This window comes from Oratosquilla oratoria, chromosome 28 (assembly GCF_046742065.1).
Source record: "Oratosquilla oratoria isolate Oo_2021 chromosome 28, ASM4674206v1, whole genome shotgun sequence".
NCBI classification, from domain to species: domain Eukaryota; kingdom Metazoa; phylum Arthropoda; class Malacostraca; order Stomatopoda; family Squillidae; genus Oratosquilla; species Oratosquilla oratoria.
In genome coordinates, this window is record NC_134804.1 from 49,816,278 (window position 1) to 49,831,277 (window position 15,000).

General features: G+C 38.6%; 2 protein-coding genes across 2 annotated transcripts in view; one reads left to right on the plus strand and one right to left on the minus strand.

Annotated features, from left to right (window-relative positions):
* The window catches only part of LOC143040510 (sodium-coupled monocarboxylate transporter 1-like), an 18,756-nt gene extending 15,569 nt beyond the window's left edge, over positions 1-3,187 (plus strand). The window contains exons 9-11 of the mRNA XM_076211602.1: positions 1,452-1,696; positions 1,875-1,972; positions 2,556-3,187. Coding sequence (XP_076067717.1) covers positions 1,452-1,696; positions 1,875-1,972; positions 2,556-2,782 — 570 coding nt within the window. The 3' untranslated portion in view covers positions 2,783-3,187. The remainder of the gene's footprint in view (positions 1-1,451; positions 1,697-1,874; positions 1,973-2,555) is intronic.
* A 346-nt stretch (positions 3,188-3,533) lies between these two features.
* LOC143040413 (sodium-coupled monocarboxylate transporter 1-like) overlaps positions 3,534-15,000 on the minus strand; it is a 21,384-nt gene continuing 9,917 nt past the window's right edge. Inside the window, exons 6-11 of the mRNA XM_076211470.1 lie at positions 14,655-14,873; positions 13,416-13,534; positions 11,817-11,971; positions 9,206-9,411; positions 6,334-6,431; positions 3,534-4,107 (exon numbers count right to left, since the gene is read on the minus strand). Of these exons, the coding sequence (XP_076067585.1) occupies positions 3,890-4,107; positions 6,334-6,431; positions 9,206-9,411; positions 11,817-11,971; positions 13,416-13,534; positions 14,655-14,873 (1,015 nt within the window). The 3' untranslated portion in view covers positions 3,534-3,889. The remainder of the gene's footprint in view (positions 4,108-6,333; positions 6,432-9,205; positions 9,412-11,816; positions 11,972-13,415; positions 13,535-14,654; positions 14,874-15,000) is intronic.

Sequence of the window (15,000 nt, forward strand, 5' to 3'; positions counted from 1 at the left end):
ATAGACAGCTACTTCCCTTCCGGAAGAAAACTCAGAGCTCATGTATGACCGATCTATGGGTAATGCTGTGACCTTACACTCACACACCTATCTCCCCGCCCACGAGAGTTAGAGTAACAACCCGCAGCGCAGTGATACTGAAATTATTTCAGCTCTGGGCTCTGTGTTTGTGTAAGCGATTCTTTATGGCAACTTTCTATTCATTTTTGATTTAGCGATCACACCAAGTTTATTTCATATATCAAATGCGTTAGTGGCGAAATTATTTCTTCATGTTACGTACCCAATTTTAAGGTAAATTGTACTGTATAGTACTAATGAAACTTTCATAATTAACATTATGATTCTTTTATTTTGATACTGAAAGTTTGTACTTATCAGTCTTTTTCAATTTGTATAAAAACATAATAGATAAAATGAGGGAAACTTGGCTCTCTTTCTAATAATGATTATTTTCTCAGTAATTAATCAATTGTATATTTTGTAGCAAGTTACAGAACATAACAATAACCGAGAATGTATGCAAAGAAACACTGTATACCCCTTCTATACGATGATCCCTACGTTGGCGTAATTTTATTTTGTTGTTGTAGTTGAGTGACCCCCATATTCTGTGAATTGGTCTGATCATATTTTCTGTGGTTATTTATATTCAGAGTGAAAGAGAACAAGTAATACAGCTGTAATTTTATATTTCATAATGCGAGTATCATCGAATCATCGTACATCAGGCAGCTGATGCTGTCCGCGAGAATTTGACTCGTATTGAAGAAGTTAACAAGTTTAGATGAAATTTGTCGTAGTGTGCCTTATATATATATATTCTTTTTTCATCAAGAAGTTGGGTTTAGCTACAAGGCAAATAATGTAGAGAAAAAATATCACACATTTAGAAATGATGACTAAAGACTTGGTCTTAGTAAAGTGAATATATATCTTTGTTTTTTTTATACTAGTTTGATCTTTTAAATAAAGATGATATTGTCATTATCTTCATATATTTTATTATTTTTATTTTTATTATTTATTTATTTCTATTAGTATTTATTTATTCTTATCTACTATTTCATTATATTATTTTGGGGGTTCTTTCTATACTATCTCAGACCGTTACAAAAATTTACTCAAAGATAATTTCACTTCTCGCGTAACTAGTTAGTTGTATAAAGAAAGTCCCAAATTTATACTTAATTTCCGAGGGCGATAAAAGATCTTTGGTGGTCCCTGTGCAGTCGGTTAACAAAATCTTGGACAAGAATGTAGTTTCCACCATGTAAATCAAATTTCTGCATTTGAGTAGCCAGTATAGATAATTCAGATAATTCAGATTATTCAGCATAGAAGAATGTATACTGATGTCAGCAACAGAAGACATATTTACTTATTGAAACCTATACATGTTCGATTGATCTTAATGTGATGAAGAATCATACCCCAACGCTTTGTTTCAGGGAGCTATTACCGGTTTCAGTACCGGACTGATTTTGAATTTGCTCCTACTGTGGGGTAGGAAGAAATACGACGCCGGAAGGTATGACCCGCTGCCGCTCTCAATTGAGGGCTGCCCCTCTGACGTCATCAGCATGCAGACCAACATTACAGCGGCCGTCACCGCTGTCCTCAGTAATGAAACCCATTGGGAAACCGTCAACTGCACAGAAGGGACTGTGGTTCAAACTACCTTGGCAGAGGAACGGTAAGTAGATGATTCTATTCTATAATTGGCCTCTGACGCTCACCAAATCTATGTTTGTATAAACGTGAATCAGCATATAGATGGCCATAATAAAACACACACACATTTCTTGAAAGATTGGTACGTGAGGACAGTGATGGAAAACTGTATTCTGGACCTTTGCTTTTGTTCTTTACAGAGATTACCCTGCGTTCCTCGACATCTCCTACTGCTACATTGGACCTTTGAGCATATTCTTAGTCCTCATCGTCGCTTCTATCGTGTCCTTCGCCACAGGTAAGTCTCCATGGTAAAAGCAAGTGCATGGCTGCATCATTGGAGGGACTGTGACATAAGCACTGTCGTGAATGTCGTCCATCCTAGTGGTTCATTCTCTCACTCATCCTCATCCTATATTTTAAAAACTATTCTCCTTCCACCCACCCTAACACCTGTATCCTTCTATTCTCTTTCCTTTCTGACTACTTTCAAAATAACTTCGTTTCAGCTATGTTAAATTACGTCAAGAATCGAAAAGTCACATGTTCTATATCTGACATTCTCGTCTTCTCTCTCTTCACCTTACTCCCTTGAAAACAGTTTCGTCGGCATTTCTGTTGATGTGAATTATGGTCTACTTCACAGTAGAAGTCGCTGTTCATGAAACAGCCAGTTCATTTTTTTTATTTCATTTGTTTATTTTTTATTTATTTATCTTTTTATCTATGTATCAATTTATTTTCATTTATTCATTCAATTATCTATTTATCAATTAATCAATCTATTTATTCATATATTAATTGATTTGTTTGTTTATCTATTCATTTATCTATTTGTCTATTCATTCATTCATTTATTCATCTATTCTTTTTACATACAGGAGCGAATCGTCCACATGATGTCGACCCACGACTGGTGAACAAGACATGCCTGAAGATCTATCTCAATATATGGAAACGCTTCAACAAAAAAGCCGTTAACAGCTTCCAGGAGGAGAATGCCAAGGAAGTGGAGATGAAGAGACTGAGCGAGGATGGAGAAGAGGAACCTTTGAATCAAGTGGATCCCAGCACCATTGTTGTCACCAAAAGGGAAGAAAGCTTGTAGTAGCCGGAAAAATAAGAGAACGCGTCGCGTCGTCTGTCTGGGAAGGGGTGGAGCTATGAAATAAGGCGGAGCTAGTGTAACTGCCTCCTCACACCGTTGTGGGAGCTGCGAAAGGCTGGAAAACCATAGATCCTGTGGTCTTCTGACGTTTTAATTTGATTATTTGAATCAAACGACCGAAAACATGTAGAAACCAGCTTTGCAACTTCTTTCAAGGCGGATGTATATTGAATATATCAGTGCATCACTGGTGAGAAATGTATACCCGTTGCACTGAGAACTGGCCGTTAGGGCGGAGCACTGGGAGTTCCCCTGTGGTGCCACATCTAATTATTTCATAATTTTATTTTATTTTATAATTCTATTCTATGATTTTATAATGTTGCCACATATGATTATATTCCAATTTTTTGACACACACCACTACTGAGGTAAAAATCAAAGCAACGTTTTCTATACAAAGGTTTCGTTTCCTCGAGTCAGACATGGCATATGAGCAAGGGAGAGCGACGTTGCCCTACATTTATTCTCTGGCCCCGCTCCCCTCACACTGCATTCAGTGTGAGCCGTGCGGGCCGTGTTATCTGTGGAGATGTGGCAACACCGGGAAATCTCCTAGCCCCGACTTATCGGTCATTTCTCCTTGCGCTGACTATAGTAACATATTTGTAAATCACAACTAACACCACAGTCGGACAAAAGAAAAAGTTGCGTAATCGAAACTATATATTTCGATTGCTAACTGCAATCCTCTTCAGTAGTACAAAGTGGAAGGAGGATGCCATCTTAAATAGCAACCTCTTACAAAAGAAAGGGAACTTGGAAATTAATAAACGTCACATAGGGTTGGGGTAGTGACGTTTATTTTTTTCCAAGTTCCCTTTCTTGTTTAGGACATGATCAAGATGAGAAAGAAAAAGAAAAATCGTAGGCCTTCTATTTTAATGTTATCGAGGTCACAGAATGCAAGACCATTAATTCAGATTTAAAAAGCTCATCTTATAAAAGAAAATATAATCATTATAAGCACATTTTCTCAGGGAATATATACAGACTATTACTTTTTAAAAATGCTGAATATATACATGAAAACCAGCACCACACCGACTATCTGTCAGGACCATCCCATTTTCTTTCATTGGTGTCGAGTCCTTTAGTATATAAACTCGACGACTCCTCGTCCATCTTAATTTTCTCTTCTACAGTTTTGACTCTCTCAAAGCCCTTAATTTCCTGCTTAGTAAAGCGGCGCCACAGATAGATATATATTTTTAGGGAAGTCCTGTTCACCATTCGTGGATCGACGTCATCCGGGTGGACCAATCCTATAAAAGAGGAAATTGATTTAAACTGATCAACAAAGTTTCCAAGTGTATTTTTGTACCCTGAATCCAAATATATTAATATATCTATCCCACATTGTTTTTGTTTTTTTTACCATGCTCACATTTCATGTCCAGTATATGTATTATGGAGCATTTGATAATGTATAACAAACACAACTGTTTTCGTTATGAAGTGTAATAGCAACTTTGTTGATAGATATTACTTCTGAATCAAAGAGATTCTTCCTCCTTGTGAGAGAGGTAGACAGTCACGGGTGTGCCGCGGTACCAAAGAGTGCCGTGAGATCAACTGAGGGTCCCGCCATAATTCAGGGCAAAAATAATTTTCGTATTACAGACTCTCTCTCTCTGTCATCCATTTTTTGTTCATTAAAGCAGCATCAGTGTAAAGATGAGTATTTTCATATTATCCAGGGACAAAATTTCGTTACACTGATGTTCAATCAACAAAATACTGACAAACTAGAATTTAGATTTTCTAATAAGGGTGCCGGGGACTTATGAAAGGCTTGGCAAGGGTCCTGTCTCAAGCCTAAAATGGTTGGGAACCACTGTCGTACACGAAGGGTCATATCTCCCCCTCGCCCATTTCCTGAATCAACCGATAAAGCAAGACAACACCTCCACATTAGGGTCCAAAAGCCTAGACTGGATTACTCCCACCGCTTCACATAATGACCCACCCTCCTCCTACTCCTCCTCTGTTTTTTAAACGTAATTCTAGATAGATGGGTGATCAGAAACCTGAAGAAATATAACTAGACATGTTGGGACACTCAAATGGTGCCCACTCCCAGGTAGTAGTTCTCTCTGTTGAGTTTCAACTCGATGTGTAAATAGTGTCTTTTTCCACTCTACTGAAAGATCGTTGCTTTGTGTACTGTCTTTTGCTGATACCCCGTCCAAAATAACAGTATAATGTCGATAAATTGTGTAAATAGGCAAAATAATTTCTGATTCAGGGCATTCTCCCATTCCTTCTATCCATATTCTAATAGCAGAGCATGTGGATAAATATTTTTTTTCAGTAACCGCTAGACGCCTCCACTGTCGTAGTTTTTACACTCCAATGTCAAATGCCACGTGGAAATACAACGCGATGTTCCCATGAAAACTAGGGTGATCACACTAGCTGTAATCAAACTGGAGCAAACAAACCTTTGAATGGTCTATAAAACAAAAGAAGAGATACAAATAGCATTGAAAGAGATAACTGTCGGGAAGGCGCCTGGGTTGGATGGTAAAACGTTTGACAGAGGGTGTAGTAGCTTTAGTGGAATAACTGGTGAGGTTGTTAAATGTGTTTCCAAGGAAATATATTGGTGGATTTGATGATTGTGTGTGTAGTTCTATCATACAATTATGAATATAGCAATTTTATTTAAGGGAGAACTTTGTTGAATGTGGCAGGAAATGTATTAATTGAAAATATTGGGAAGAAAACGAAGAGAGTAATTGAAGAAAATAATGTCACGATAACCCGTTGATGGACGCAAATATTCTTTTATTCCAGGAAAGACAATGTCACGATAACCCGCTGATGGACGCAAATATTCTTTTATTCCAAGAAAGATAGCTCCCATAATACAGAAATGACAACTGCAAATCAGAATTGAAATCTAAAATGGGTTACATGATTTCTCGAGCTAACAAAATAATGTATATTTACATTTCCCGTGCATCAGACGCTGTAGGCAGTGACGTCATTAATGAGAACTAGACCTTACTTTCACGCTCCTTTATCGTAAAAATTGATAGACATTTTATATTTGCGCATTATCATTTCTTCACGCCCGTGTATGATTCACCATGGTCTTTTGGATCACGTGTTGGACTCGTGATCGACAGCTATTTCCCTCCCGGAAGAGAGCTTAGAGCTCGTATATGACAAATCTATGGGTGATGCTGTGACCTTACACGCACACACACTCTCAACTCCCTGCCCACGAGAGTTGGAGTAACACCCCGCAGCGAAGCAATACTGACACTACTTCAGCCCTGGGCGGGAATCGAACCCGGACCTTCGTAGTGGCAGGCGAGAACTCAGAACATAGCGCCACGAGGTGTGTGTGTATGGGTGTGGAAGTGTGTGAGAAAGGATTATTATTTTTTTTTTTGTACCAAAATTACCAGTTAAAATAAATCTGAGGCAGCATACCTATTGTCTACCTTAGTGTCAGCACCTCTCCTTTTAAATCCACTTACCGGTGAAGAGGGAGAATACACTGGCCATTATAAAGACGAGAACCATGCCTGTGACCCCAAAGTAGCAGTACGAGAGGTCAAATATTGGTGGGTAGTTCCTGCGAAGATAGCAGAGATTATTTCAATAGGCATATGTAGTACAAGATTAGGTATATCTGCCCTCCTTACGTCTGCATATATATATATATATATATATATATATATATATATATATATATATATATATATATATATATATACACACATATATATATATATATATATATATATATATGTTGTGTGTGTGTGTGTGTGTGTGTGTGTGTGTGTGTGTGTGTGTGTGTGTGTGTGTGTGTGTGTGTGTGTGTGTGTGTGTGTGTGTGTGTGTGTGTGTGAGTTCAATTTCTGCATGTCGGCCTCCATTCGGTCTCCCGATGTTGATGGCTTAGAATTAAAGTGCATTGTGGTTGTTAAAATGTATCTCTAATCACTGGGACCCGGGTATCGAACCGAGACTGCTTGATACCAAGCCGTCACTTTACCAATAGCGCTATAGGAACCGCAAAAGAACTAATGTTTGAGTTAACTCACGAAGAATCAAGACTGCCGTCATTACCTCCGTTCCACGGAGTCCACGAGCTCAACTCACAGAGATTGGTAAAGCTGGCACGGAAGTTCGTTAGGCTTTCGTTGTTGTAAATACCTGAAGTGAATCGCCAATATCAGCGATGTCATACAAATATATATTTATTCCGGCAATTGCCCTGAGAATCGTACCAAGGTCCACCTTATTATCAAGCCGACACCGTACCATTTACGCTGTTCAAGCTACAGATGATAATGAACTTGGAGTTAACTTAATTCCCAAAGAATCAAGGTAGGTTGCTAACTGCCATGATTACCCCCGTTTCACCAAGTCCCTGAACAAGTTGAAGTTTCAGAAGAAATAGATTATTCCAATATCCGGTTATGTAATCGAATAAGAACAGAACGTGTTTGATATTTGTTTAAAATGACTTCGTTCTCGTTTAGGGCTGACAACTTGACGATTTCCTCCGTGAATTTAGGCGTTTTAATTAATTCTAGCTACTAAACCATTAAAATGATAACATGTGATGCATGGCGAGTTTTTTATGCCTAACGCGAACTAAAATAATAAGAGATACCCATTTAGCTTTTTATGTGGAAAATTGGAAGAAGTCTAACTGATTTCAAGGAAAAAAAGAACAGTTGGCAGTCTTGGAATCAAAGTAACTGTCTTTCTGTACAAACTTTTTGACTGACAGGTAGCGTTTCGGGCTGCTCCTATTGTTTTCGGTGATCAGGTAAGCTTCAGCATCTAATTACATTTTGTTTTACCGTAAATCAATCGATATTGTAAAGACAGGATAAACATATCAGCCAAAATTTTATAGTTAGAAAAGAAGTAATGATAATTCTTGCTCTTCCAAGACACTGAAATATATCATTCGACAGTGGTCTCGCTAATCCTGATCGTGGTGCAACTAGTAATTTTCGTTCATTTATGTATTTGTATATATTTTCTTGTTCTGATAATTCTAATACATGAACCATTTAAGCATTCATTTGAATGCTGTTTTACTTGCATTTACAATATACTTGTTTATACTTTAGTTATAATTAATCAACTATAAACATTACCAAGTCTTTGACATCGATATGTATTAAAATATCTACGCCTTCGAGAAAAGATGACAGTAAATGCCCGTTTTCTACAGAGAAGTGAAGGCAAGTGGATGTAGCTATCAGGCTGTAGGCGGGGTCAGGGATCAGTTGACCAATAGTAAGTTAGTTTTGGCATATTCAAGTAATGTAGTCGCGGGGCCTATTGTCTGGGAGATTATGTGGTGATTTAACGGAAAATGTACGCCTCTCCCTATTCCAAATAAGATTATAATTGCTAACAGAGCAAATTATTAATAATTTTTGAATTACTTAAGAATATCGAGAAATCTAAATAATATAGAATGGCAAATCGCCTTGAAATTGCGTCATAAAGGGATAACGGCGTACGTCCGCTGTTTTAAGTGATTTGAATTGCTCTTTTGTTTCTCTAAAATTCAAACAATCTTTTTGGTAACAAAAGGCTGTTCAATTTCATTTCATAATTTTTTTTAAATAATTCATGTTCATATTAGACTAATATAAATGTACTTTGTTCGTAAAGTATTTGTTTCCTAAACCAACCGCAGAGCCTGAAAACCTTAAATAATTATCATTCCAGGTATCGGAACCGGAAGTTTAGACCAGTATCGGGACCAGTATCGGTATCGTTATCTTTATTTTAATTTCTTTGTACCGTCTCACCACTCACAGTGGCAATTCTAGGACTATGAAAGTGGGAGGGCCAGCTGAAAATCTGGGGGGGTGGCATGGCCCTCCCAGCGGGCCCCCCCCCCCTCATTTTTAAACAACCACGATGCACTTTAATTCTGAGCCATCAACATCGGGAGACCCAATGGAGGCCACAACCAGAAATTGAAATGCGGTATTGCTGAGGACTCGAACTCAGCTATCACATGACTCGGCAGTACCACATTTCAATTTCTGGTTGTGGCCTCCATGTTGATGGCTTAGAATTAAAGTGCATTGTGGTTGTTAAAATGTATCTCTGATCACTGGGACCCATTCAGTGTTGTACATATATATATATATATATATATATATATATATATATATATATATATATATATATATATATATATATATATATATATATATATGTATATATATGTGTATATATAATTCAAAAATAGGATATGCAAAAAAACTGGGGGGGCCAGCTGAAAAACTGGGGGGACATGGCCCCCAGGCCCCCCCTAGAATCGCCACTGATTATACATACATATATATACTCCTGTTGTTAACCTACTCTGCTTCGGTTGTTATGCAGTTAGCGTCCATCGACGTTATCACCTTTGTGGCATTCGTACAGATGGATGCGTTGACAAGCAAATTGGGTGGACAGCCGTCGACCGACGCGGGGAGAGGGTCTGAGTTGCCAGCGCTGTACTTTGTCTTACCCACCATGAAGAGGATGTTGATCACGATGGTCGTGAAAAACCCGCCGACAGCTCCCTAGAAAAGGAGGAAAAGTATGAGGCAGTTGGCCGTTATTTTTACAATTCAAGAATGGTTAAATTTTCGTGATATTTATTTGTTTGTTTATTATTATTATCTTATTTATTTGTTTATTTATTTGTCTGTTTGTTTGTTTTGTACGGGAAGGTGGGTTTTGGGTGGGGAAAAGGAAGAAAAGAAGGAATCATTTGCCCGTTATTTTTGCAATTCAAGAATGGTAAAGGGTTCATGACATTTACTTGTTCATTTATTATTATTATTTTATTTATCTTTTTATCTGTTTTGTTTATTTCTTATTTCATTCTATTTTATTTTAGTTATTTATTATTATTATTATCATTATTATTATTATTATCTTTTTTTTTTTTGTACGGGAACGTAGGGAGCGGTGGATTTTGGGTGAGGAAAAGGAAGAAAAGAATGAGTAATTTGTCCGTTATTTTTAAAATTCAAGAATGGTAAAATGTTCATGATATTTGTTCATTTATTATTATTATTATTATTTTATTTATCTATTTATCTTTTTATCTGTTTTGTTTATTTGTTTTGTACGGGAAGGTGGGGAGTGTTGGGAGTTTGGGTGGGGAGTTGCAGGACATGTATATCAGAAGTCCTCTGTGCTGAATATTCACAGTCTGACAGCATTACGGGGAGTTACAAAGTCGCAAACCAGTGATTTCCAAACCGTCTTTTATATTTTTCTATGATTTTCGGATCAGGTACCCGCTCAGGGTCAACTAATGATCGTGTTGGACATCTGCAAGTATAGGTAGGAAGATCTCAACTGCGTAAATTTTCAACACATCTGGGTTTTCTGCCAAGTCAAGACTTGATCTATTTTGAAATAGTTTTGCACAAACTGCAAATGCTTCATGATTTAGATTACGGTCGATATATATATATATATATATATATATATATATATATATATATATATATATATATATATATATATATTTTTTTTTTTTTTTTTTTTTTTTTTTTTTTAAGGCTATAACGAGTCTCTTGACAAACTGCAAATGCCCAGGGAAAAAAGTTTCAACGAATGAGGAATTGAGGATCTTTCTGGAGAAGGACATCCTTTTACAGGTACGAGGAACCTGACCACAGATCCCACGAGATCCCATCACACCACGAAAGTCCAGAATATGACGGAGTTTGCCACCTTGATCCACATCTTATATTATTTGATTTTATTTTGTTATCATTTGTCTGTCTGATTTTCATTTATTATTAGTTATATGTCAATTTATTATTATTTACTATTTACCTGTTTGTTTATTATTTAACTATACCTATGCATTTATTTGTGTATTTTATTTGTTATTTACATCATTATAGTTTTTATTTATTGTTTTATTATTAATATGATTTTTTTTCGCATCCGACCTAGATATGGATCAAAAGGTCTCCTGTCGGCATGCTCCGCCTTTGTAATCCTTTGTAATCTGTCCAGAAGAGGCAGCAGAAGAAGGTGCTCGATTTCCTCTCGAGTTCTTCTTCCAGCTCCGTTTTCTTCGACGTATCACTTATGCTGGGCCTCAATGGAAGCTTCTTTTTGTCGTTTTTTCTTCTGTGAAATGAAGAACTTCCTGTTCTTCTTTCCTCGCTTCTTCAGGTCCTTCTCCTCGTTCGGAGAAGGGAAGAAGCGGCCAAGAGCTCTTCTTATGCACTTGAATTACGTCTTACGTCCAGAAATATTTTGAATGGCAATTATGCTGAACGGCGGCATCGCAGGAATTCTCGACGAATAATGCAAGTGAAAACTCAAATTATCACACACACACATGTATATACATATTAGGCAAACCAGTTTTAGACTAATTGTTTTTAGACCAATTAGTATTGGACAAATCGTCATAAGACCAATTGGCATTGGACCAATCATCTGGGACCGATTATATATATATATATATATATATATATATGTATATATATTATATATATATATATATATAATATATATATATATATACATTATATATAATATATATGTGCGTGTGTGTGTGTGTGTGAGTATACACACATACATAATGTGTGTGGGACGGGCTATGGCCACAGTATTGCCCATAAATCGGACGAAATATGGCATCTCAGATCTCATTCGGAAAAGTGACTGTTAGGAAGATTATCCTCATTCCCTTCACCTCTTCTACTGGCCCGTCGCACGACCTTGCTGACCCGCAAAGAGTTTCCATGGGGACACGTGCCACCCGGCTACGTCGGATCAACCAAAGCATCTTTGAGGCCCACGGGTAGGACAAAACCTCTTTGAGGATCACACGTGCAGTACCAGCATCAGTCCCAGCCATGACTCAACCAGAGCCTCGCCTGGCCACGTGCGACAGACAATGGATTCGTTGGGTGGGTAGGCGGGTATATATGAGAGCTAACATGCATACCTTTGTCGACACCCAAGGTGCGCAGATGCCAGCCAGGAACAGTCCGTTGACTGGGCCACAGACGACTGAATTCGCGACATTTGAGAGTTGGAAGATGGTTCCCATGTTGCTGACGAGCATGGCCAACGCGATGGCGCACAATCCTGACACCAGGGCTGTTGAGGAAGACAAGGAAAGTATATGAAATCTGCAGTTGTCGACAGGTCCGTCAAAACAAATACCACGTGAGGACGGAGGCCTTATTAATACGTTTCGATTGTTACGTCTTTGCCAAATTCATGTGCTTGATAAAACTGTAATATGCGAAACGTCGTACTAATAAAGGATCCTTCCTCGCATGTTTCTTTTGATAGAAGAGGAAGTCTGGAGTGATTTGCAATGGAAAAGCATGACCATCAAATGGTTATAGGATGTAGAATGGAAACTAATCAGATATGAGTGACAAGAGAGTTGATGAAAATAAACAAATGAATAAATAGACAAATAGATCAATAAACAGATAGATAATCAAATAAAGAATAGATAAATAATGATTAGACGAATAGATTAGGTAAATGCAAAAAGTAAATAAATAAATGAATAAATATATGGATAAACAAGTAAATGAATATGTAAATAAATTGACATCAGCCGTGATTAGACGAATAAGTTAACACTAATGCACATGAGTGACAACGGAATTAAGGAGCCACAGAATGTTAAACAGTTCATGACCGTCGAATCAATGAGAGCACATCACTGGACTACGTCTCTGGTTATGAGATCTCCCACTTGATCTAGACGTCATCATATTGCAACTGACCAAAATCATGCCTCAATACCCACGTAGAGTATCGAAATGGGTTCTAAAGGCGCGTTTGGCTCGGTGCTATTATCGCTCAACGATGATCGTTCATCGCTCAGTGATGACCGTCAAACGATTGTCTAGTGCAGTGATTTTTTTTGTTTTGTTTTTCGAATGGGGCTGTTTCGCTTTCGAGCGGGAAAGTACGAGGCTAGTAATTTCAAAACTCATCAACGCGTTTACCCAAATATGATGCCAGGTAGGATGCGTGTCACCCTCAATTGGTAAGACGTATCATAACATCTTCCTTACAATGACGCCTGCGTAGGCGTTATAAGACGCGATTGGGTATACGAAGATGCCGATATCGGCATCTTGATCATTTTGTAGTTGTAGCTGTGAACTGATATGATCACGTTTTCTGTGTTTATTATTACTCAGAGTGAAAGAGAACTAGCAATATAGTAGTGAATTTATATTTCATGACGCAAGTAGTGTGATGCATCGTACATAAGGCATCCTGTGCTGCGTGCGAGAATTTGACTTGTATTGAAGAGGAAGCGTTGGGGATTATCCAGAAAATCACCCCCGAATACACACACACACACACACACACACACATATATATATATATATATATATATATATATATATATATATATATAATCACATATATGGCAGCATGGAAGAAGGGATATAGAGCTGATTAGAAATTGGACCTGGAGAGTGTATCTATGTCAATAAATTTTAAGAATTATTTCATATAATTCTGAATGTACAGAGATAATAAATGACCACAACAAGAAGTTACTCACATAAAAGCTTAATAATCCTGGTGACATTTACTTCAGTCATTCGTGAGAAGAAGGTCATTTCAGAGATAAAATCCTTCCAAAAAAGAGCTGCTAGTGCATTGGCACTTGACGATACTGAGCTGTATGAAGAGAAAATACCGTGAGCCATTGTTTATGTGTTTACACTTACATTCCCTGATGAAACCTGAGGTCATTATATGGCCTCATCTATTGGTAATACTTATCTCTCTCTTTCTCTCCCACACTAATTTTTGGCCACCAGAGATGGAGTGTCGGCTCGCAGTGCAGCAATGCTGAAATCTTCAGCCCTGAGCGAGACTCGAACTCGGGTCGCTGAATTAGCGATCGAGCGAAATTCCACATCATCAAACCGTGTTTGGGGCAGATAAAGCAAAGGTATTTGCTGGATTCGAACCGCGTATAATAAATCAGGATAAAAAAAATTCTTGATATACTATCTTTCTCAGTGGCATAAAGCTTTCTTTTTAAGCCCTCTAGAGTGTTTAAGTATAATCAGTCGTAAATCCTGACCAGTGCTTTGCATTTTCACTGAGCAAATTTTCTTGCTACACATGATGTACTCATTAATGCAAGAAAACGACTTTAAGGCAAATCCGGTGGAGGAAATATACTACACACTCGACAAAGTCAAGGACGACCTCAGTCGACTGTCGGTGTGACAACAGTGATTACCTGAGGACTCCTACGTGAACAGTTGCGACGAAGAGGCCGACGACCTCAGTCGACTCTCAGTGTAACTACAGTTATTACCTGATGACTCCTCCGTGAACAGTTGCGACGAAGAGGCCAACGACCTCAGTCGACTGTCAGTGTGACTACAGTGATTACCTGAGGACTCCTCCGTAGACGGCTGCGACGAAGAGGCCGACGACCTCAGTCGACTATCAGTGTGACTACAGTGATTACCTGATGACTCCTCCGTGAACAGTTGCGACGAAGAGGCCGACGACCTCAGTCGACTGTCGGTGTGACAACAGTGATTACCTGAGGACTCCTACGTGAACAGTTGCGACGAAGAGGCCGACGACCTCAGTCGACTATCAGTGTGACTACAGTGATTACCTGAGGACTCCTCCGTGAACAGTTGCGACGAAGAGGCCAACGACCTCAGTCGACTATCAGTGTGACTACAGTGATTACCTGATGACTCCTCCGTGAACAGTTGCGACGAAGAGGCCGACGACCTCAGTCGACTGTCAGTGTGACTACAGTGATTACCTGAGGACTCCTCCGTAGACGGCTGCGACGAAGAGGCCGACCATTCCCCAGCCATTGCCGAACCTGTCCACAACGAGGTAAGGGATGATGCTGTCCTTCTTCTCGATGAGTCCTGCCGTCAGAGGGTCGCAGTCTCGGTAGAGGGCGTAGGCCATCAACCCGGAGAAGTTGAACAAGGACCACAGAACCGTCAGACCGATGACAAACAGGTAACACAACCTGGCAGGGCGGTGAACCAGAGGAAAGGGTTATCACACTGGGCTATTTTTCCTCCGACTGTTGGGGCAGATTTACAGCCCGCAGCTTTCGAGAAGGAATCTGATACACTGGACAAAAATAAACTTCC